We start from the raw sequence: 25,678 nt of genomic DNA, 5'->3' as shown, positions 1-25,678 counted from the left end.
CAGGACATACCTGGGCAGTTTTTCTCATTGTCGGGTAGATGCCAATGTTGTAACTGTACTGGAACAGCTTGGCTCGGGGAGAGGCAAGTTCTGGAGCACATGTCCTCAGTACTGTTGCCGGAATATTATCAGGGCCAATTCCCTTTGAAGTATCTAGTGCCTCCTGCTGTTTCTTGATATCATATGGAGTGAATCAAATTGGCTAGGTACTGGAGTCTGTGACGCTAGGGACCACTGGAGGAGCCCAAGATGGATCATCCACTCTGGCTGAAGATTGTTGTGAATACATCAGCCTTCTCTTTTGCACTGATGTGCTGGGCTCCTCCATCATGGAGGTTGGGGATATTTGTGGAGCATCCTCCTCCAGTGAGTTGCTTAATCGTCCACCAACATTCACGACTGGATGTGGAAGGACTGCAGAGCTTAGATCTGATCCATTGGTTGTGGATTGCTTAGCTCTGTCTAGCACTTGCTGTTTATGCCGTTTGGCATGCAAGTCATCCTGTTTGGTAGCTTCACCAGGTTTACACCTCATTTTTAGGTATGCCTGATGCTGCTCCTAATGGTAATGTTTGAGTTGGGAATATACCAGGCCATGAGGTTGCAGGTTGTCCTGGAGTACAGTTCTGCTGCTGTTTGGGTGGGTTTCTCTACTTTGTTTGAATAATCCCCAATCATGTCAATATTGATGGACATGTAGCATGTTAAAGGTGTAAGGTATTTCTGACAATAAAGCTGGATAGAGGCACAACCAGTACTTCCTACCCTTCATGTTTGTTAGTGTTTTGTTGTATTAGAGGGTAGAAGGTTGGCAGATATTACCATCCATTTTGTGGCAGAAACTTTTAATCAAACTACACTTATTTTTAAAATGTGATTGTGGCTTTCTTTCTTGTTCCCTGGTGTTCCTGACCACAACTCACAGATCCAGATGACATACTTATAATTATGAGAAAGTGAGGACTGCAGATGCTGGGGATCAGAGCTGAAAAAGATTCCTGAAGAAGGGCTTATGCCTGAAACGTCGATTCTCCTGCTCCTTGGACTGCCTGACCTGCTGCGCTTTTCCAGCAACACATTTTTCAGCTCATACTTATACTTACACCGTGTGGTTCTAGCCTGGTAACTTAGTTCATCAGTTTTTGTGCAAGAGGAATTGAAGAGACTGTATTAAAGTTTGACACTGTGGCTTAGTGTCAACCCTCCCTACTGGGAGTGTTCAGCCATAGCTAGCCTGAGACACCGACCGGTACATAGTACAAGGATATTGTCTTATACTCATCTCAACAGGCAGACAAAGCTATTGCCAGAAACCAGCCAAGCATATTTGAATCTGGCTCTGAGTGGTACATGAAAACACCAGAGAGCTATCTGCTCCCCCACATGACACTACAGTCCAGTGACACACAGTAGCAGCAAACCTCCATCCTGGTGATGTAAAGAGCTGCCTAAATACATACAGAGCACAGTAACAGCAGGTTAGTAAAGAACATTGACCTTCAGCTTAGTCCTGAAACTATACCATTAAACAGAGATAATTCTTCCCATTTATAGCACAGTAATGGTTTGATTAAAAAGGTGACAAAAGCTTAAAATTCCTGGCTCAATATTTGTCATTTCTGTTTTGTGATGTGTTTTGGAAATGATGCTCTCTGATTTCCTTCAGAGTCAGTGTGGTGCTGACAGACAGAAGAAACATGTACACAGACACCAACCAGCTCATGGAACAGGGATGCTGTTTAAGCTGTCCCTGGTTCCAAACTCCTGCCGCTGTTTGGTCATTCTATAAAACTGGGTTGTATTTGAGAAGAGGTGTGCAGAGTACAGTATTACTGAGCTGCATTATATATGGTACAGGAGTGGAATGTGTTTACCCAAAAGGGGGTCACCCCAGTCTCTTGTTCAATATAAAATCATCAACAATGATCCGCTCTGGATTCTCAGAGCAGAAAGAAAACAGACAACACATCAAGCCTCTCACATTTGAAACATAAGGGTATGTTGAATTAAACAACATTAGTTACAGAAAACAGCACTTAGATACTGATATAGAAATGTAAACATCACATGACAGGTATCAATACATCAAACAGAATGGGCAGCAAGTTAAACAATGAGGAGATGGGTTCGTAAACCTCAATCCGCAGCAGCCTGAGGAAACAAGGTGGGACGGACAACAATCATCCAGGGACAGTGGCTGATTCTTTTAAGGCAGGACAAGTTAGGCAGTTTGTGTTCTGAGGAAGGGTCACTGGACTTGAAACATTAACTCTTTTTCTGTCCACAGATGCTGCCAAACCTGCTGAGTTTCTCCAGCAGTTTTGGTTTTTATTACAGGCAGGATTAGGGTAGGGATGGTTATCAAGGAATTTAGGAGTCTCTTATTAAATACAAGGACTGAAAAAGTCCTGTAAGCTATACCCTTTCAGGTCTTCAGTATTCATATCAATGTCACTGAGTGACAGATCATCACTTAAATATTTAAAATGGAGCATGAGATTTTGGAGCTTATGTCTTACTCCGTTGTGAAACTGCGGTCTCAGTTGCCAACTGGATGCAAGAAAAACTGAATATAACAGTCTGCAAATGCTCCAAGCAGTATGTGGTACAGGCATAGCGACTATGTACTAGAAGAGAGAGGTCCTGGGACTTGACAGTGGAAGAAATTAATCATTTCTCCTCCAAAACCTCACTGTTCAAGAAGACTGTTAGAAAACATGGCTCTATGTTTGGCTCCTATACCCAAAAAGGACGCAGATAATTCCTGACAAACAAAACATCACAAACACAAACAACCTTAAAGTAAAGCAGAAACCTGGAGATACAGACAGCGGCAGTGCAGGGTAGATATCCTCTATAGCATTGCACAGGCCAATGTGCCAACATGCTCCTCACCACCTTTACAGCTTTACTAAAAAAATGTTTGCACCATCCTATTCCTTCAGAAGATGAAATGCTGTGAAATTATGGCTATTAGACACATTGCGGATCCAATACTGCTCTTCGTAACTTACATTAAATAGATACACTTAGTTTCTGAAATGGTTGATTGTGTCTGTCTGCCAGCAGAATACACAATAAATAAGTTGGGGCATACAGCAGAATAGGACAGTCGCTGTAAAGCAAGTCAGACGCATTGGCACATCCACACTAACTGCAACAAGCTCACTGTCAAAGTTGTTAGTGGTGCACGAAGTCAAGTTGGAGGACATAAGCTATCAGCTGCTATTGCTGTTCAAGATTGTTCCTCATTCCAATGCTTCACTCCACTGACGTCATCTGTTCAATGTGGTCACAAAGCAACTGGTACTGCTCTGCAAAATTCAAAATACACTACATTGGTTAAACCAAAACTGTACTCATCAAACATGCTCAGGGCAAGTAGAGCATGGGATCAGATGAAAGTAAAGCTCTCTCTACGTTGTCCCCATCAAGCACACCAAGGATAGGTACAGCACATGATTAGATACAGAGTACAGCTCCTCTACCTTGTTCCCAAACACACACCAGGACAATGAAAGCATGGGGTTAGATCAAAATAAACCTACCTCTACTCTTTTAAACTGAAAGTAATGTTCCTTCAACACTGTTCCCATCAAGCACACCCAGGACAGGTACAGTGCAGGGTCAGACACAGAGTAAAGCATTCTCTATATTTTCCATGATGTGGAGGTGCCAGTGTGGGAATAGGGCAGACAAAGCCAGAAGCCACCTGTTGACACTCGCAATTTTTTTTTTTAGATTACTTACAGTGTGGAAACAGGCCCTTCGGCCCAACAAGTCCACACCGACCCGCCAAAGCGCAACCCACCCATACTCTTACATTTACCCCTTACCTAATACTACAGGCAATTTAGCATGACCAATTCACCTAACCTGCACATCTTTGGACTGTGGGAGGAAACCGGAGCACCCGGAGGAAACCCACGCAGACACGGGGAGAATGTGCACACTCCACACAGTCACTCGCCTGAGGCGGGAATTGAACCCGGGTCTCTGACGCTGTGAGGCAGCAGTGCTAACCACTGTGCCACCGTGCCGCCCTATTGGAATGATCTTTCTGCCTATATATTCTGTGCCTGGGTGCTTCTCTCCACATCATCTGAAGAAGCAGCGCTCCAAAACATGGCGATTTCAATATAGTAAAGCTGTTAGACTATAACTTCCTGTCGTGTGAATTTTGACTCTATCCAAATACCCCAATATTAGCATTCAACTGCCGTATACACCTGATGTTCATAATTCAGAGCAAAGGAACTTTCCTCGCAGCAGTCTGAATGGCCTCCGGCTTCAAAGCTGGAAGGAAAGCCGTGTATCCCCAGTGAGAACCAGACCAGGCCCGAGTGGGCCCAGTGAGAACCAGACCAGGCCCATGTATCCCCAGTGAGAACCAGACCAGGCCCGTGTGGTCCCAGGGAGAACCAGACCAGGCCCGTGTATCCCCAGTGAGAACCAGACCAGGCCCGTGTGGTCCCAGGGAGAACCAGACCAGGCCCGTGTGGTCCCAGGGAGAACCAGACCAGGCCAGTGTGGTCCCAGGGAGAACCAGACCAGGCCAGTGTGGTCCCAGGGAGAACCAGACCAGGCCAGTGTGGTCCCAGGGAGAACCAGACCAGGCCAGTGTGACCAGGCCCGTGTGGTCCCAGTGAGAACCAGACCAGGCCCGTGTGGGCCCAGTGAGAATCAGACCAGGCCCGTGTGGGTCCAGTGAGAACCAGACCAGGCCCGTGTGGTCCCAGTGAGAACCAGACCAGGCCTGTGTGGGCCCAGTGAGAATCAGACCAGGCCCGTGTGGGCCCAGTGAGAACCAGACCAGGCCCGTGTGGGCCCAGTGAGAATTAGACCAGGCCCGTGTGGTCCCAGTGAGAACCAGACCAGGCCCGTGTGGTCCCAGTGAGAACCAGACCATGCCCGTGTGGGCCCAGTGAGAATCAGACCAGGCCCGTGTGGGCCCAGTGAGAACCAGACCAGGCCCGTGTGGTCCCAGTGAGAACCAGACCAGGCCCGTGTGGTCCCAGGGAGAACAAGATCAGGCCCGTGTGGGCCCAGTGAGAACCAGACCAGGCCCGTGTATCCCCAGTGAGAATCAGACCAGGCCCGTGTTGGCCCAGTGAGAACCAGCCCAGGCCCGTGTATTCCCAGTGAGGATCAGACCAGGCCCGTGTGGTCCCAGTGAGAATCAGACCAGGCCCGTGTTGTCCCAGTGAGAATCAGACCAGGCCTGTGTGGTCCCAGTGAGGATCAGACCAGGTCCATGTGGTCCCAGTGAGAACCAGACCAGACCCGTGTGGTCCCAGTGAGAACCAGACCAGACCCGTGTGGTCCCAGTGAGAACCAGACCAGGCCTGTGTGGTCCTAGTGAGAATCAGACCAGGCCTGTATAGCCCCAGTGAGAATCAGACCAGGCCCGTGTGGTCCCAGTGAGAATCAGACCAGGTCTGTGTAGCTCCAGTGAGAATCAGACCAGGCCCGTGTGGTCCCAGTGAGAACCAGACCAGACCCGTGTGGTCCCAGTGAGAACCAGACCAGGCCCGTGTGGGCCCAGTGAGAACCAGACCAGGCCCGTGTGGGCCCAGTGAGAATCAGACCAGGCCCGTGTGGGCCCAGTGAGAACCAGACCAGGCCCGTGTGGTCCCAGTGAGAATCAGACCAGGCCTGTATAGCCCCAGTGAGAATCAGACCAGGCCTGTATAGCCCCAGTGAGAATCAGACCAGGCCCGTGTGGTCCCAGTGAGAATCAGACCAGGCTTCAGGCCCTTCCTGCCTCATTCCTCTCACCTTGGTTCAGGTTCCCAATTACTGATTGCTTCTTCAGGAAGTCGCTGCACAGTTTTTTGCTCAGTCCAAAAGCCAACATGTTGTGTGTGAAGGTCCTGCAGAAAAACAACCAAAGACATACAGTCATATGGCATGGAAACAGACCCTTTGGTCTAACTCACCCCGGCTGACCAGATACCCTCAGCTGATCAAGTCCCATTTGCCAGCATTTGGCCCATATGCTTCTAAACCCTCCTATTCAGGTGGCCATCCTGATGTACCAGCCTCCACCACTTCCTCTGCCAGCTCATTCCATACATGTGCACATGCCTCTCATGTCCCTTTTAAATCTCTACCCCCCCTCTCACTTTAAACCCATGCACTCTAGTTTTGAACTCCCCTACCCAGGGGGAAAAATCCTTATCTATTTAACCTATCCATGCCCCTCATGATTTTATAAATCTCTATAAGGTCACCCCTCAACCTCCGAAGTTCCAGGGGCAAAAACACAAGCCTCTCCCTGTAGTCCAAACCCTTCAATCGCAGTAAGATCCTGGATCAACATTGTCTAAAGCAGCAGGGATTTACCTCTGAGTCTGGTGCACAATCTCCCAGCCCGCACTATAATTGGCTGTTTAATACCAGCCCCCCCCCACCCACCCAGCATTGTCTCATGTTCACTTCCCTCCAAATCCCACAGGCAGCTCTTACCCAAGTTGTCCGAAGGCAATATTCTCATTGAAGCGATGGCTGTCATCGCGCTCCTCTGGAGTCATGTGACACCATTTTTCCCTGTTAGGGCAGGATTAATACGTTAAATATAGTGTGAACCTGGTGCATGTGTGTGCAAGAGAGGGAGTGAGACAGGGGACAAAGGGAGTGAGAGAGCAAGAGAGGGGGAGTGTGTGTCGGGGTGTGAAACAGCACAAATTCCCTGAACCAGTTTTCCCAGGGCTAAATAAGAAACCCAGTGTAGGCAGGATGCTGGTTAACCCTCCACATCCACATACTTGCTGTTTTTCCCACTGCTGAGAAAATCCAACTGCAAAACATCTGAAGGATTAGTGGATAAAGTGCATTAGGACTTTTCCAGCAATGTTTGTGAATCAGGAGGAGACAAGAATTCTCCCAGAGCCCAAACCTTCTTCTTATTTTGCTTCCCCACCCTGATTGTGACCTCCTTTCCTATAACTAGGTGAGACCGACCCTTGCCTTCATCAAACCACGGTGTCGTTCCTTCCCTCCCTCCCTCTGGAATGTCGGGTTCAGAATGCAGCCTCCTGTCACTGATAATTATTGGGTCAATTTAGCCACCTGCTCGGTGAAACACGGGAGAGGAAAATGACAAGGACCATTCATTGAACTCAATTAGATGGTCAAGTACTCAATTTTCCAAATCCTTCCCCATAACTGTCCCAATCTAGTCTGCCATCGCCCCCACACTGGGCTTTAAACAGCAATATATTATTAACTGTTCCTAGGTCAAACTTGTCATTTAAATTCTCTCAGTATTTGAGCAGGTACAGTGTCACTGGACAATCCAGTGGGAACTCCAGGCTCCATCATTGCCTGGTATTCAGTGAACCAATTACAGTCATGGCAAACCAAGAGCAGGAGGAGCAGTTAATGACCTATAGACCCAGCTATGGATGACCACTGAGTGGTTACACATTCCCACATTAGCTCCTTGTCCAGGTCCCTTTTACAAATGACAAGAGGAGAAAAATTACACCCACGTGCTAAGTGTGAACGTTAAGCCAGACCCCAAGGATACTCTGTGGTGCAGTGGCCTTGTTCCTACTTGTGGCCAGACAGTCTGGGTTTGACTCCCATTTGCGGTTGAGATGGTGTCAGACATGTTGATTTAAAATGATTTTTAAAGCAGGGCCAGTCTCATACCTGGTTGTTGGTGATCTCTTCTTGCGCTCACAGTGAACTGCATCAAAGAAGGCAGCATTCCAAAACCTCAGGGTGTGCCTGCCATGTAGCAGAGAACACAGTCAGTCCACACAGGTCACACACTACTCACCTGTTCCTGTCACAGGGATTGGAACAGAAATTGGCCCTAGCTTCTAAACTGCCAGAAGGCTTTGCAGGGTTGACAGGGCTGTTTTTCCCACCGTCATTTCCAGTACCAGGTGATCCATCCAATTTCATTAGATTCCTAATTTCAAGATTCGAACCCAAGACCTCAGAAACAAGCCCCAGCTGTCAGGCTTAATAGCCAAGCAATAGTACTACTGAGCCATTGCCTCACTCTATCGCAAAATGTCCCGGTGGGATTTCCTTCCCTGATGCGCTGCAGTACCTGTAACTCAGCCTCCAGCTGTAACTGTCAGCTGAGCTTCCTCAAACCACTAAGATTTGCTGCAGACAGAATTGAAAAGTGTGGTGCTGGAAAAGCACAGCTGGTCAGGCAGCATCCGAGGAGCAGGAGAGTCAACATTTCAAGCACAAGTCCTTTTTCAGGAATCCTGAGGAAGAGCTTATGCTTGAAACGTCGATTCTCCTGCTCCTCGGATGCTGCCTGAGCAGCTGTGCTTTTCCAGCACCACACTTTCTGACTCTGATCTCCAGCATCTGCAGTCCTCCCTTTCTCCTCCTTAATTTCAGATTGTATATCTGAATTTACTGAAACATTAGGAAAGCAGATTACCAGATAGGCTGCAGCTTGAGGTGTGTGTACAGGTAGATCTTCTTTCCTTGTCTTTCCTCGAAACATTCCATTCTGACTGAGGGCAGTGGAAACAAAAGCACATCATTACTCTCTACTGAATGCAGGTAAAAACATAAGAAATATAAGTAGGCCATTCAGCCCCTCAGGCATGACCCATTGTTCAAGAATATGGCTGATCTTCTCCCTCAGGTCCAGCTTTGCACCATACGCCATGAGTCTTAGTGTCAATCTGACACGATATACAATTTGTATTCATTATACATTATTAATGAAATGAAACTTGCTCAGCCTCTTCTGGAGGCCAATAAAGCACAGCAGTTGTTATTGAAGCATATGGCCAAAAGCCTGGTTAAAAGTCTCCATTTTAAATAATCAATGGCTCAGCGTCCACAGCTCACATCAATAAAAACTGCTGATTGCAAACATATTAGGAGGTCACTCAGCCCCTCAAGCCTGCTGCACCATTCAATAAGATTGTGATTGATCTCACTTCCCCACATTCTCACTCACCCTGCAATAACTTCTCATCACCTTATCTATCATGAATCTATCTATGTTGAATATTTTAAAACAATTCTGCTTTCATCACCTTTTCAGGAAGTGTGTTCAAAAGTCTCACAAACTTCAGAGACAAAACATTCTCATCTGTCCTAAATGGGACATGCCTCACTTTTAAACAGCCATTCCCTAGTTCTAGATTCTCTCATAACAGAAAATATCCTTTCATCATGCACCCTGTCAGGATCCCTCAGAATCTTAGCCAGTCACCTCTTACTCTTCAAAACACCACGGAATACATACCTAACCCATCCAACCATTTCCTGAGGGAAAACCCACTCATTCCAGGTATTAGTCCAGCAAACCTTCTATGAACTGCCTCCAATCATTTTCATCCTGCCTTAAATAATGTGACCAATCTTGGACAATATACCCCAAGTACGATCTCACCAATGCCCTGTATAAGTCAAGGGTATTTCCTCCATACTCCCCTCACAATAAACAATAACATTGTTAATTTTCCTGATTATTTGTTGTACCCTCATGATAGCCTATTGTGATTCATGCACTTGAAAACTCAGATCCTTCTGTACCTCAGATCTCTGCAGAATGTTGCCAGGAATAGAGGGCTTGAGTTAGAGAGAGAGGCTGAAAAGGCTGGGGCTATTTTCCCTGGAGCATCGGAGGCTGAGGAGTGACCTTATACAGGTTTATAAAATTATGAGGGGCATGGATAGGGTGAATAACCAAGATCTTTTTCCCAGGATAAGGGAGTCCAAAACTAGAAGGCATAGGTTTAAGGTGAAAAGGGAAAGATTTAAAAGGGACTTGAGGGACAACTTTTTCACGCAGAGGGTGGTGCGTGTATGGAATGAGTTGCCAGAGGAAATGGAGGAGGCTGGTACAATTACAACATTTAAAAGGCATCTAGATGGATACATGAATAGGAAAGGTTTAGAGGGACATGGGCCAAATGCTAGCAAATGGGACTAGGTCAGATTGGGACGTGTGGTTGACAGATGAGTTGAACCAAAGAGTCTATTTCCGTATAGCTCGATGACTCTCATCATTTGAATAATATGCTTCTTTTTAATTCTTCCTGCCAAAACAGACAATTCCACAATTTCTCATATTTGTCAGATCTTTGTTTAAATCACTTAACCTATCTATATCACTTTGTAGCATATTTTATCTCCTTTGCACAATTTATTTCTTACCTATTTGTGTGTCATTAGCAAACGGAGAAAGTATACCTTCGGTCCCTTCAGTCAAATCATCTATAAAATTGCAAGCTGAGTCTTTCTCCCCATCCCAACCCCACACTGATTCCTGGAGCAAACCACTCATTACAGCGAGCCAACCTGAAAATTAACTATGTATGCATGCTACTTCCTGACTCCTGTACTCCTGTCCTGTGACCTTCTACCCGCCTCATCTATAGCCACACTCCCCTGTCACTTATCACTGACCTAATCAGAAGGACCTCCCTCTCTAACATGTCAGCATCTGCTGCTCCACTCCAGATCAACATCTCCATGTCAAAGTTGCAAACATGTGCTGTGGATCACACTGGCATGCAGATGCCCCCACATGCTGCAGCGTTGATACTTCACTTGACTTGTCAATTCCAGTATGTTTTAAGTAACTTATTATTTTATTCAATTTTTAAAATATACTTTACTCACCTTATAACCAGTTCCTTTAAAATAATTTTAAAATCTTAGAAATAGACCATAACCAATTCCCAGATACAGCCAGTTTGTTCCTCTGAAGTACAGTAAGAACCAGTTTCTACAGGATAAAAAAGTTTGAAAAAAAAGTGCCTTCTTTCCCTCTTCCCCTAGCTCTCTCTTATTTATCAGTTCCAAACACTATATTGCATTGATTTAAATACTGAGTTAGCTCAGTCTCAGTAATAACTGGTCATGGAGTAACTGCAATTGCTTTCAAATAGAGAGTTTGTACGTCCATGCTTAAGCCTACATGATACTTACAATTTAAATAGTAAATTACCATTAGACATTAAATGTGAAATACAAGAAAAATCAGACATTTAGATTGAATTTAAGAATTCCCTTACTTACCCAACCCCCACACTCCACTCAAAGTTGTGTTCAATGCCTTTGAACAGATCAATAATAGATCTGAATTGACTTGAGTAAAATCACACCAAAACTTAATAAAAATTTCTATCATATGATCACTCTTCCAGCTAATTTCTCAAGATTAGATCCAAAATAGTCCATTTCCTAGTTGATACCTCAAGGTTTTGGTGTGATTGACTCAAGTCAAGTCAATTCAGATCTAACACTGATTTATTCAAAAGTAGTAAGTGCTGGGAGTTGGGTGAGTAAGGGATATCTTCTTAAATTCAGTCTCAACTTTTCATTGTCCATGTATTTCACATTTAATGTCTAATGGTAATTTACTATTTAAATTCTAAATATCATAGGCTTAAGCATGGACGTACAAACTCTCTATTTGAGAGCAATTGCAGTTATTCCATGACCAGTAATAACTGCGGCTGAGTTAACTCAGTAACCGTATTTAAATCAATGCAATATAGTTTTTTTTAAACTCCCAGCACTATCTTTAGTGCATTTATTGAATTCATCCCCCAACACTATCATTGTAAACTTGATTTTGCTGATCAGTAGGAACAGGAATAGGCCATTCAGCCTCTTGAGCGTGACATCTACTATGTTTTTTGTAGTGTTTTTGTTACAGGTACCTTTAATTTTCTGATTTATATTCTGTTCAACACTAAAGTAAAGTATTTTCTGGAGGTGGGGGGAGGAGAGATTTATAAAATTACTATTGTTTCAGTCCTTTGTTCCTTCTTAGTTCCACCCAAAGACAGTCAATTACATTTTCTTTCTCCATACTGTCTTTATTGTATTTTTTGTTATCAGGGCTAGACCTCCCCCTTGTTCAAACAAGGAAGTCATGCATTTCATCTCCATAACTGTTATTAGGTCATCCCATTAGTTTAAGTCTATGTTATCAAGTCATCTATTTTGTTCCAAACAAAGTATACCTTTAGCTTTCTAATTTTCCCTGATGTTATCCTATTCACTGATGTATCATTATGTGTTAAGCTCTCTGTCATTCCCTGATTGATCTTGCTGATTTTCACCCAAAACATTACTGCTCTATAACCAGCCTCAACAATTCTTATGATTTCTTCTGAATGTACCTGTCCTGAATTCTCTAAAACTATGCTCCTCCTCACTTCATCAGTTTAAAAATCCTACATTTTCCCCCACTGAACCTTGCCAGTTCAGATGAAACCACTTCATGTGCAGTTTCCTCTTTCCCCAGTTTTGGCTCCAATGCCCCTAAATTAAATTCTCCGCAACTCTGATTTTTCTGACAACAGTTTTCAATCAAAAGAGCATCTTTTAACACTGACACCAAGGAGGCAATGTGAGCTGGACACCTCCAGTTCACAATACAATGAACAATATCTATTCTCACATGATAGTGCACATTATTACTTCCCTTTCGAATGGGCTCCTGTACCACAGTGTCATGGACACTGCAAACTTTGTCCAGAACCATACAGGAAGCAAGAACCTTATGTTTGTTGACAGTCAACATCAATATTACCCCGAGGCAGCCCTAACATCATAACGACACAGCATAGGAGTCCATTCAGCCCAACGTCTCTATGCAAGCTCTGTGAATGAACTATCCAGTTAATCCAGTATTACGTGTTCTTTCCCCACAGCCCTGCAAACCTTTCCTATTTGAGGATTAAGTTTTCAATTCTCTTGTGAAAGTTATTGTTGAATCTGTTTCCATTGCTTTAAGCCATGTTCCGGATCACAGCATACTGTGTGAAGAAAAGCTAACCTCCTCTTCCTGAAATTGTTTTGCTCATAACCCTAATTTGTGTCCCCAATTGCCAACTCTCTCGCCACTGGAAACAGTTTAGTTATTCTATAAAAACTACTAAATTTTGATTGTCTCAGTTAAATTATTCCATAATCCTTTCAGTCGGGGCTCCTGAGTCTTTTTTCACAATAGAGCTCCCCAAGTTAGGGAGCTTGCCATTTCCATCCCTTTGTCCACAGTACATCTTGATGGTTTACAAGTCATCTGCTGTCAGTGCAATCTTGTGGACTCACAAAGGAGCCACACTATTGTACTACAGACCATACACCTAAAGAAAAGCAGCTGAACCTGGAACCTGAAGCACTCTAACAGGAAATCCTCATGGAAGCCACTTACCATTCTCACCGGACTTCTCCCGAGTCTGGTTTTGCGTGTCTCTGGAATATAAGGGGTACACAAGTGACTTAGTGGCTACGGCCCTGAATCTTCCCTCTCACCACTTACACACAGGAACATTGAAATAACATTCAGCGGTCAGCAACCTCGTCCAGTTCCTAAGATCAGAAAGCCTGCCTGTGGTTGTGAACATACCTGGACCAGACATGGACACACCTTTCACAGGTCAGAAATTCAACAGATACTGAAGAAATTCCTCTCAGTTCCATTTGCCATGAAACATTACTGTTTTAAGTTCCTGCACCCAATATAATCCCATAAGGAACGACCGACAGGATTGATTTATGGCCATATCTAAAAGACAGCTCTGTGACAATGTAGCACACGTGCCAGACAGACACAGATTAACAATGAAGCTGTGGAATCATAATGTTCACTTAAAGCCAAGAGGCTGAAGAACGGCGCATATCTGATGTAGTGGCAATGCAAAATGCAAATGCACAGCAGTGGAGATATCATACATCCGTGCCCTGGGCTAACTTCCTGGATCAGTTACAGATGGGCTACATTTTCAATATCACGCGATCAAACACATTAAATTGGAAACACAATTCAGCTGCTTTGCGACTGCGGGAATACACAAAAGGCACATTCACTCCTCAGTGCCGCGGAGGAATGAGAAATACTCACTCATTCTTCAGCTTCAGCTTCTTCTCCAGACCCCCAAAGAAACCCTTCACATTTTCAGTGTTTTTCAGCAGTAATGCAGCAAGATCTCTTTTCTCTGTCAGCCAGCTGTTGCCGGCTTTCACACTGGAGTCATCCACCTTTGCCTTCAGGTTTGACACATTTGGATAGGATTTGCCTGAAGAGCAGAAAGACAAGATTAATGGTACACAGCTATTGAGAGGATTGGACAGTGCGAGAGCTGGGTGAGAAACATAGAATTCCTAAAGTGCAGAAAGAGGCCATTTGGCCTATGATGTTCGCAACGACCATCCAAAGAGCATCCCAGCCAGACCCAGTCGTCTACTCCATCCCTGTAACTCCTCAGTTCCCATGGCCAATCCACCTAGCCTGCACATCTTTGGACTGTGGTAGGAAACCAGAGCACCTGGAGGAAACCCACACAGACACAGGGAAAATGTGCAAATTCCACTCAATAAGCCAAGATTGGACTCAAAGCTGGGTCCATGGTGTTACAAGGAACCCTATTGCTGTGAGGTAGCAGTGCTAATCACTGAGCCACGTCCAACCTCTCTTCCTGATACCACTGACCAGCCCCTGGTCTGGAGCCTTGTACGTTCTAAAGCTTTAGGTGCAGATCCAGGTTCCTTTTAAACAAGTTGAGGGTTTCCATCTCAACCCCAAAACTGGGCAGAGACCTGGGTAATTTCCTTGACGCACAATTTTCCAAAGTTACAACTGAATTGGCTTCTACTGCACTTTCAAGCAGCATAGTACAGATCACAATGACTTATCCTGCAAAAGAAATCTCAGTCACGTAAAGTATGAGTGCTCTGGTAATTGCACTTCCCTGGGCAAATAATTCTAGTTCTGTTCGCCTTTAGTTAGTTCTTGGTTCAAAGCATTCTGTCAAATGTCTCCTAAATCTTCCCTGGTCTAAGGAGAACAATCCCAATCCATATAACTAAACGTCCACGGCATTATTCCAGACAACCTTGTTGCTGTCTCTCCAAGGCATCGTCATCCTTCCCCAGAATTGGACAATATCATCTCTCTGCCAGAGTTTTATCGACACTTAGATAACTGCCTTGTTTACACAATTTGTGTCTTTGTTTATGAAGCCAAGATTCCCACATATCTTTTTTAACAGTTTTCTCAACTTGCCTTGCAACCTTGAAAATTTGTGAACAGAGAACACCATTGAGAAATACCAAGGGACAAAAAAACTGGGCTGGTATATAGCCCACCAAACTATGTTAATTATGTTGAGAATGGCATTAAACAGATATTCAGATATGTGCGTGGTAAGTGAACACCATATTTATGGGTGACTTTAATCAGTGTCTAGATTGAATGAATAATCTTAGTGGGACTTATACTCTTAATGGTAAGGTCCTAGGGAGTGTTGTTGAACAAAGAGACCTTGGAGTGCAGGTTCATAGCTCCTTGAAAGTAGAGTCGCAGGTTGACAGGATAGTGAAGGTATTTGGTATGCTTTCCTTTATTGGTCAGAGCACTGAGTACAGGAGTTGGGAAGTCATATTGCAACTGTACAGGTCATTGGTTAGGCCATTTTTGGAATATTGTGTGCAATTCTGGTCTCCTTCCTATCAGAAAGATGTTGTGAAACTTGAAAGGGTTCAGAAAAGATTTACAAGGATATTGTCAGGGTTGGAGGGTTTGACCTATAGGGAGAGGCTGAATAGGTTGGGACTGTTTTCCCAGGAGTGTCGGAGGCTGAGGGATGACCTTATAGAGGTTTATAAAATCATGAGGGGGAAGGGATAGGGTAAATAGACAAGGTCTTTTCCCTGGTGTCGGGGAGTCCAGAACTAGAGGGCACAGGTTTAGGGTGAGAGGGGAAAAATTTAGAAGAGACCTAAGGGGCAACTTGTTCACAGAGGGTGGTGCGTGTATGGAATGAGCTGCCAGAGGAAGTGGTGGTGGCTGGTACAATTGCAACATTTAAAAGGCATCTGGATGACTATATGAATAGGAAGGGTTTGGAGGGATATGGGCCAGTGCTGACAGGTGGGACTAGATTGGGTTGGGATATCTGGGCGGTATGGACGAGTTGAACCGAAGGGTCTGTTTCCATGCTGTACATCTCTATGACTCTATGAATCATAATACTGTAGAGGAGGAATTCCTGCACTGTATACAGAATGGTTTTTTGGACCAATAAATTGAGGAATCAATTAGAGAAGAGGCCATCCTAGACAGAGTACTATGCAATGAGGAAAGAATAATTGGTAATGGAGTTGTGACAGAGCCCTTGGGGATGAATGACCATAATATGATAACATTCCTCATGAAGGTGGAGAGTGAGGTAGTTAATTCTGAGACTAGTGTCTTGACTCTTATTAAGGGAAACTATGATGGTATGAGGTGTGAGTTGGCTATGATGAATTGGGGAGAAAGTGAGGTCTGCAGATGCTGGAGATCAGAGATGGAAATGTGTTGCTGGAAAAGCGCAGCAGGTCAGGCAGCATCTAGGGAACAGGAGAATCGACGTTTCGGGCATTAGCCCTTCTTCAGGAATGATGAATTGGGAAATATTACTGACAGTGAATAGACAATGACAACATTCAAAGAGTGAATAGGTGAGCTACAAAAATTGTTTACTCCTGTCAGGGTCAAGACTGCAAAGGGAACAGTGGCCAAACTGTAACTTACGAGGGAAGTTCAAGGCATCATTAAATTCCAAATAGAAGCATACAAACTGGCAAGAAAAAACAAATGATCTGATCACTGCAAACAATTCAGAAGTTAGCAGGTGGACTAAGGGATTAAGAAAGGGAAAAGAGAGTATGAGAGTAAGTTTGCGAGGAATCAGGAACTGGCTGTAAACGTTTCTATAGACATGTTAAGAAAAAAAGATTGGTGAAAGCTAACATAGGTCCCTTACAGTCAGAAAGGCTGGAGTTTATAACAGAGAACAAAGAAATAGCTGACAAATTAAATTCATACTTCACTTCTGTGTTCACAAAGGAGAACACAAATAATATACCAGAAATTATGCAAAATGCAGGGTTTAGTGAGGGAAGAAATGAAGGAAATCTGTCTTAAGTAGAGAAATGGTATGGTAGAAATAGATGGGAGTGAAAGCTGATAAATCACCTGGGCCTGGGTAATCCACATCTCAGAGTACCTCAGGAAGTAGCCCCAGGAATAGTGAACACACTGGGGGGGGAGGGGGGGGGTCATTTTTCAAGATTCTTTAGACTCTGGAACAATTCTTACAAATTGGGAGGGGAGCTAATGTAACCCCATTATTTAAAAAGGGAGGTAGAGAGAAAACAGGAAATTATAGACCAGTGAATCTGATGTCAGCAATGGAGAAGCTGCCAGAGTCCATTATCAAGGGGTCTATAGCAGAGCACTTAGAAAACAGTTGTAGATACAGACACAATCAGCATCGATCAGCAGACAGGAAACAAAGAGGAGAAATAGATTGATCTTTTTCTGAATGGCAGTGTCTAGTGGGGTCCCACAGGAATTGGTACTACCCCAGCGATTCACAATAAACATTAGTGATTTACATGATGGAACTGAATGCAATATCTCAAAATTTGAAGATAACACAAAGCTGGGTGGGAGGGTGAGCTGTGAGGAGGATGCAGAGTTGTCTCAGTGTGATTTGGATCGGCAGAGTGAATGGGCAATTGCATAGTAGATGCAGTCAAATGTGAGATAGGAGGGCAGATATTATCTGGATGGCTGTAAATTGAGAGGGGGAAATGTTCAATGAGATCTGGATGTCATTATGCACCAGTCACTGAATGTGAGTGGCAAGGTGCAGCAGACAGACAAGGAGGAAAACTGAATTGGCCTTCAGAGCGAGAGGATTTGAGTACAGAAACAAGGAGATCTTGCTGCAATTATACAGGACTTTGGTGAGGCTCAGCTGGAATCTCGTGTGCAGTTGTGGTCTCTTCATGAGAGGAAGGATGTGTTACAAGGGGACATAAATTTAAGGTGAAGGGTGGAAGGTATAGGGGAGATGTCAGGGGTAGGTTCTTTACCCAGAGAGTGGTGGGGGCATGGAATGCGCTGCCTGTGGGAGTGGTAGAGTCAGAATCTTTGGTGACCTTTAAGCGGCAATTGGATAGGTACATGGATAGGTGCTTAAGCTCGGACAAATGTTCGGCACAACATCGTGGGCCGAAGGGCCTGTTCTGTGCTGCATTGTTCTATGTTCTATGATGTTCTTGCTGTAGAGGGAGTGCAGCAAAGGTTTACCAAACTGATCTTGGGCTGGCAGGACTGATGCATGAGAAGATGTTGAGTCAGTTAAAAATTTCCTATTTACTCATTTAATGGGACATGGGCATCACTGGCTGGCCAGCATTTAATACTCGTCCCTAGTTGCCCTTGGAGAAAGTGATGGTGAGCTGCCTTCTTGAACTGCTGCAGTCCACCTTTTGAAGGTTGACTCACAATGCCATTAGGGAGGGAATTCCAGTATTCACTGGGATTTAGAGGATTGAGGAGGATCTCAAAGAAACCTATAAAATTCTAACAGGACTAGACAGATTAGACGCATGTTCCTGATGTTGGGGGAAGTCAGAACCAGGGGCCATGGTTTAAGGATAAGGGATGAACCTTTTCGGACTGAGGAGGAGAAATGTCTTCATCCAGAGTATGATGATCCTGTGGAATTCACTATCACACAAAGTGGTTGAGCCCAAAACAGTGTGTTTTCAAGAGGAGGTAGATATAGGTCTGATAGCTAAAAGGGTCTACAACTGTATATGTTCATTCCTGCATCCACTTTATAAAAGCCCCCACTATTTTATATTCTCTCTCCTTATTCCTCCTACCCAAACAAAGTACATAACTTCTCTGTATTACATTTCATCTGTCATAGGTCTAATTTCATCAGTTCATCTACCTCTCATGAAATCCATTATTTCCAATTTTGCAAATTGTGTCTTTGCTCCAAATTTTAAATTGACACCCTGTTCACCCAAGTCTGAGTCATTAACGTATGTCAAAAATAATAGTTCTCCTAAAAGAGAAGACAGTTAACAGGAAATCTAATAGAAGCTTTGAAAATCATCGAGGTAGTATAGATAGGCAGAAACTTCCCACTTGCTAAAGGATCAGGAACAAGGGGGTCAAGATTTAAAGTGATTTGCAAAAGAAGATAATGTGCTGTGAGAAAAACATTTTTTCCCACAGCAAATGCCTCGGATCTGGAACGCACTGCTTGGTACAGTGGTCATGAGAGGTTCAATTGAGGCATTCAAGAGAGACTTAGATGATTGATTAAATAGAAATAATGTGAAATGGTAAAGACAAAATGTAGAAGAAGGGCACTAAGTCACAATGTTCATTTGGTGAGTCTGTATAGCTGTGATGGGCCAAATGGCCTCCTGTGCTGTGCTGTGATTTGGTGGTCCCACTACTGGGAAACATCAATGTATGCTTCCCACCAATGTGCATAATTGAGAGAGAACATTCCATGCAAGCAATGGAGAAAACTCTACTATTGATTTCAGCAGCGATAAAGTAGTAAAATTTTAAGATCCCCCCAAACTGCCCTGTGGCCCTGACCACTAATCCTGTAATTGCAAATTGTGTCTTTGCTCCAAATTTTAAATTGACACCCTGAAAGTGTACAGTCATGGCAGCGCAGGCGGTGAAATGTTCCTCCTGCAGGATGTTTGAGGTAGGGGTGACCACCGATACTCCTGCCGACCCCCAAACTGCCCTGTGGCCCTGACCACTAATCCTGTAATTGTATGAAACTGGCAGAAAGTCATTTCTCTAAAACCAAGTCTCGTGTTACTAACATTAATGTGATCCAGCAGGAACTGCTGTTTCCACTCACCTACGTAATAGAAGGTAAAGCACATTGTCATCAGGTTCTTGGCAGGACCAAAGTCATCCATTTGGTAGCACCTGTAATGACAGCACTGGAACCTGGACCATATTCACATAATTTACAAAAGATTTATACGTTCTGCATACCACATTAAAAATATTCCCATACTCAAAGAAAGAAAAAAATCACAACAGGTGCAAACATTCAAATATTTAAGCATAATATCTGCAGATGAAAAATGCAACAAAGAAATAAGAATAAAGAGAGCGATGAGAAAGATTGTGATTCGTAAGAAAAGACACTTGATAATCAGAAATCTTAACGAGTAATTCAGAAAATCACTTCTGTTTTGTATAGAACTGAGAGTTGGACCATATGGCAGGTAGAGATTAACTTGCTAAATCATGTTGAACTGTGAGTTTGGAGGAGAATGGAAAGAATCAGTTGGAGAGAAATTGTAACAAGTAAAGAAATGCTGTGGAGCATAAACAAACAAAGACATTTTCTGAACATAATTCAGAACAGACAGTGTGTGGGTAGGACACACATCTTAGTCAGAAACTGTTTAGAGAGAAATGTTATGAAGAACAGATTTGTTGGAAAGAGAGGAAGGAAGAGAAACCAATGCTGAAAATTGAAGAAAGTTATTGGCAAATGATAGATGACAAAGGATGGAGAGACATGGGAGGTGATGATTCAAAGGTCTGCCTTTTGGCAGGGCAGACATGATGATGCTACATCTTTAAAAATACTGGATCAGTTTCAGCTAGAGTATTGTGTCCAATTCTCAGCACCACACTTTAGGAAGGATATGAAGCATTATGAGAGTGCAAAAAAGATTCATGAGAATAGTTACATGGAGAAAAGACTTCAGTTACATGGATAGACTGGAGAGGTTAGTGCTGTTCCCTTTAGAGAAGATTGAAAGAACATGTCACTGCAGAACACAGACTGCTCAAAAGTGGCATTTCTGAACCCGGCAGAATCATGGAGTCATTCAGCAGAACTGCAGCCCCATAACTTATTTAAAACTTGACTACAGTTTTGCTTAGATTGGTACACGGAAAGAGAATGCCTGTGGCCTGCACAGAAGTAGTAAAAGCAATACTCACTCAAACAGAACAACAGCAAAAGACTGCACCAGTCGGTAGAAAGCATACTCAGAGATACATTTGGAATGGCATCGCTGCAGTAAGAAAAGAAAGAGCTTCCTCTCAGTAAATAATCACAGGGTTTTCTTACAGTCTTCATCTTCCACAATTCTGTACATCACACATTTTGCATTTGCCCAGGTAAGGCCCGTCTAAGAGTTAGTCGATTTGTCTCTGCAGAGACATTGCCTGATCTGTTGGGTTTGCTTTTTACAAGCATCAGACACTTGTAGAGCACTTTACAGTCTGAGAAGTCCAAAGTGTGGACATTATTGAAATGTAGCAAATGTAGCACACAGCAAGCTACCACAAACAGAAATGGGATAATGACGAGAGAATCTGTTTTTGTGGTGTCAGGTGAGAAATAACTATCAGCCAGCAGCAAACTTTAAGGCAGGAGCATCTCCAATGTGTCCCAAATGTAAAATAGAAGTGGGCACTCTTGTACATTGCCTATGGACCAGTCATAAGATCCGTAGATATTGGACTAAAGTAGCAAGTACCCTGACAGAAATTTTAGGAACGGAAATTAAAGTGAATCCTGTATCTCTCCTTTTGGGCTTTTCGAACTTACCCTCCCTGGATATGCACGGGAAGAGACTATTTTCTATTCTTTCTTTCTGTGCAAGGAAAAATATTTTGGTAAACTGGGTGGCTGAGGGACCCGCTGGACTTTCAAATTGGCACAGATTAATTATGGAATGTATTCCCCTTGACTTCCTTACAAATATGGTGCACCGAAAGACCGAATTATTTCATAAAATATAGCAGCCCTGCTTGAATTATATGAATACAGATATTTCGGCTATCCTAACAAGGGCTTTTATTCAATTGAGATTACGAACCTGGCTGGTCCGGGGCCCCTTGGGAGAGGAATCCCGCACGAATACGGGTTTTGTTACATTTGATGTTAACACATTCCGAGCATGTATCTCACTACCCAATTTCTATGTTATCTGTTGTTTTTTTTCTTCTTTCTCTTATTTGAATAATGTAAGAGACTTAAATATACACTCTGGTTAGTTGTAGGTTAGATTAGTAGTTAGTTGAGTTTTGTTTTTTTTTCTTTCTCGGTATTTTTCTTTTGTTAAATTTTGGTTATTATATATTTAAGATTTAATTGTATATCAATGTTTGTACTTGAGAGTTTTATTTTTGTAAACTTGTAAAAATGTTAAATTTCTAATAAAAATATCTATAAAAAAAAACTATCAGCCAGCAAAGTAGAGAAAATCCCACTGTTCTTCCAAATAGTTCCATGGGATCTTTTACATCAACCTAAGCTGGAAGATGGAGATTCAGTTTAAAGTCTCATCCATGAGATGGTACCTCAGAGTACAGAGTTCCCTCAGTATTGCACTCAGGATGACCAATTGACCTGTATGTTAAAGCATTGCCTCTTACTTTGGCTGTTTATCCTGAGCCCCTGAAGGGTGGCTTTTTGTGAAAATTTGTAGGGCGGCCTATAGGAGACTTAGCCTCTTTGTTCTAATCATGATCATGTGCACTCCTCACAATCCGCAACGTTTTGTGATGAGCCCAAACTCTGGTCAAACTATCCCGCCTTTTATTTCATATGATAAGAACTGGTCAACTCTGAGAACACTGTAGCGTCAGCATCACTCGTGCTCAAATTTGAACCAAGGACATTGTCAGAGGTGAGAATGTTACCAACTCAGCCAGAGATGGTACTTTCCAGTATTTGCTCGTCTTATTTGAGAAGATAATGTTTATTCCTTTGCTCTGTAACCGGTTCAGTGTTGGCTGACATTTCAGTTTCTATTGCCTGTTATCACTGTCAATGGTCAGAGCAAACAACATGTCATGCCCATGAGTACACCACCTTTATATTGCTGGTGATGCAAAAACAGAATCGGCAACTAGAGGCCCTCAGTCAGCCATGGTAATCTCTCAAAACAGGCGAGTCATTCGACTCTAAACGTTAACTCTATTTTCTTCCCATAGATGCTGCCAGACCTGCTGAGTTTCTCCAGCAATTTCTGCCTTTGTTTCAGTTCTTTGTTTTATTTTAAGAGCAATCACACAACCTGCATTGTAGGAAAAGGCCATTCAGCCCAACTAATCCATGTCAACCATTAACTTCCCCATAAGTAAGTTATCCAAAGGGCATTGAACTGCCCGATGTTGTTTATCACAGGGGTAATGGAATATAAGAGGAATGTTTTGGTACAGTTATACATGGCATTGGTGACAGGATTAACCTTAGGGTTAATGAATACCTCTGGAGTATTATACGGTTTTAGTCTCCTTATTTAAAAAGGGATATAATTGCATTGGAAATAGTTCAGGGAATGTTCACTCTTCCCGATAACTGGATTGCAGGCAGTTAGAAGATCATAAGCTATCAGAGCAGAATTAGGCCATTCTGCCCTTCAAGTTTACTCTGCCATTTGATCATGGCTGAAATATTTCTCAAACCTATTTCCCTGCCTTCTCCCTGTAAGGAGAAAGTGAGGACTGCAGATGCTGCAGATCAGAGTCAAGAGTGTGATGCTGGAAAAGCACAGCAGGTCAGGCAGCATCTGAAGAGCAGGAGAATTTCGGGCATAAGTCCTTCATCATCGCCCCAATGAAGGGTTTATGCCTGAAACGTCGATTCTCCTGCTCCTCGGATGCTGCCTGACCGGCTGTGCTTTTCCAGCACCACTCTTCTGCCTGTAATCTTTGATCCTTTTACTGATCAAGAACATATCTATCTCTTGTCTTAAATATGCTCAATGATGTGTATCTTATGAGGAAAGATTAGACAGATTGGGCCAGTAACCATTGGACTTTAGAGGACAAGACATAGAGTCATAGAGGTGAACAGCACAGAAACAGACCCTTCAGTCCAACCCATCCATGCCGACCAGATATCCCAACCCAATCTAGTCCCACCTTCAGCACCCGGCCCATATCCCTCCAAACCCTTCCTATTCATATACCCATCCAAATGCCTCTTAAATGTTGCAAATGTACCAGCCTCCACCACTTCCTCTGGCAGCTCATTCCATAAACGCACCACCCTCTGCATGAAAACGTTGCCCCTCATGTCTCTTTTATATCTTTCCCCTCTCACCCCAAACCTATGCCCTATAGTTCTGGACTCCCTGATCCCAGGGAAGAGACTTTGTCTATTTACCCTAGCTATGCCCCTCATGATTTTATAAACCTCTATAAGGTCACCTTTCAGCCTCCGATGCTCCAAGGAAAACAACCCCAGCATATTCAAACTCTCCTTATAGCTCAGATTTCCAACCCTGGCAACATCCTTATTCTTAGACATAATCTTATGGAAACATACAAGATGCTGAGGGAACCTGACAGGATGGCTGTTTTCCCATGACGGAAAGATAATAATGGGAGCTGAAGCAAGCCATTCTGCTCAGCGAGACCACTCCTCCATTCAGTGAGATCATGGCTGATGTGACAATCCTCAACTCCACTTTTCTGCCTTTTCCCCGTAACCTTTGATTCCTTTATTGATTAAAAATCTGCCTATCTCAGCCTTAAAAAAACTTAATGACCCAGCCTCAACATCCCCCTGCAATGAAGAAGTCCACAGATTCAATACCATCAGAGAAGAAAATCCTCAACTGTTTTAAATGGGTGACCCCTTATTCTGAGGTTAAATCCCATGGTCCCAGACTATCCCAGAAGAGGAAATAACCTTTCCACATCTACTCTGTCAAGTCTCCGAGGAATCTTACTTCAATAAGGATGAGTGGAGATCTGACTGAAATGTCTAAACTTCTAACATGGCTCAATAGACTTGAAGCAAAGAAGATGTTTTCCCTGGTGGAGGAGTCTAGAACAAAGGTCACAGTGTTAGGATTTGGGGTAGGCTTAAGATGAGGCAACATTCTGGTCTCCTTCCTGTTGGAAGGATGTTGTGAAACTTGGAAGAGTTCAAAAAAGATTTACAAGCATGTTGCCAGGTTTGGAGGGTTTGAGTTATAGGGAGAGGCTGAATAGACTGGGGCTGGTTTCCCTGGAGCGTTGGAGGCTGAGGACCTTATAGAGGTTTATAAAATCATGAGGGGCATGGATAGGGTAAATAGACAAGGTCTTATCTATGGGGCAGGGGAGTCCAGAGCTAGAGGGCATATGCTTAGGGTGAGAGGGGAAAAATTTAGGGACAGCGTTTTCATGTGGAGGGTGGTGCATGTATTAAATGAGCTGCCAGAGGAAGTGGTGGAGGCTGGCACAGTTACAACATTTAAAAGGCATCTGGATATGTACATGAATAGGAAGGGTTTAGAGGGATATTGGCCAAGTGCTGGCAGGTGGGACTAGATTAGGTTAGGATATGTGGTCCGCATGGGCGAGTTGAATCGAAGGGCCTGTTTCCATGCTGTACATCTCTATGACTGTGATAGTGAACCTGCGGCACGGTGGTTCAGTGGGTAGCACTGCTGCCTCACAGCACCAGGGACCCGGCAGCAGTCACTGAATTATATCAACGATAGAGATTTTAAAGGATCAAGGGTCGGGGGAGACAGCAGGAATGTGACTTTGAGACACAGGATCAGCCATGACCATATTACATGGTACAAAGGGTCAGATGGTATAACCCAGCTCCTAGTTTCTATGTAATAAGGTCACCTCTCATTCTGCTAAACTCCAATGAGTACAGAGTAGGAGAAAATGAGGACTGCACATTCTGGAGTGTGGTGCTGGAAAAGCACCATAGATCAGGCAGCATCCAAGGAGCAGGAAAATCGATGTTTCGTGCATAAGCCCTTCGTCAGGAATGGGCTTGTGGCCTGGGATCTGAGAGATAAATGGGAGGGGGTTGGGGCTGGGGGAGGTAGCTGGGAATGTGATAGGTGGATGAAGGTGGGG

The 25,678-nt window shown here is 43.7% G+C and overlaps 1 protein-coding gene across 2 annotated transcripts in view; it reads right to left on the bottom strand.

The window, feature by feature from the left end:
• The window catches only part of kiaa0513 (KIAA0513 ortholog), a 125,409-nt gene that overhangs the window by 47,183 nt on the left and 52,548 nt on the right, over nt 1-25,678 (bottom strand). The window contains exons 4-12 of one of the 2 annotated variants that reach the window (XM_043706487.1): nt 20,795-20,868; nt 19,689-19,759; nt 13,856-14,030; nt 13,166-13,206; nt 8,414-8,489; nt 7,657-7,734; nt 6,469-6,549; nt 5,779-5,873; nt 488-3,314 (exon numbers count right to left, since the gene is read on the bottom strand). In XM_043706487.1, coding sequence (XP_043562422.1) covers nt 3,262-3,314; nt 5,779-5,873; nt 6,469-6,549; nt 7,657-7,734; nt 8,414-8,489; nt 13,166-13,206; nt 13,856-14,030; nt 19,689-19,759; nt 20,795-20,868 — 744 coding nt within the window. In that variant the 3' untranslated portion in view covers nt 488-3,261. Of the gene's footprint in view, nt 1-487; nt 3,315-5,778; nt 5,874-6,468; nt 6,550-7,656; nt 7,735-8,413; nt 8,490-13,165; nt 13,207-13,855; nt 14,031-19,688; nt 19,760-20,794; nt 20,869-25,678 lie in introns of those variants that run through there. The other variant, XM_043706490.1, reaches the window with a different exon arrangement.

Source organism: Chiloscyllium plagiosum, chromosome 17, assembly GCF_004010195.1.
Source record: "Chiloscyllium plagiosum isolate BGI_BamShark_2017 chromosome 17, ASM401019v2, whole genome shotgun sequence".
NCBI classification, from domain to species: domain Eukaryota; kingdom Metazoa; phylum Chordata; class Chondrichthyes; order Orectolobiformes; family Hemiscylliidae; genus Chiloscyllium; species Chiloscyllium plagiosum.
Note: the sequence above shows the minus strand (reverse complement) of the source record. Positions and strands in the feature narration are given on the sequence as shown.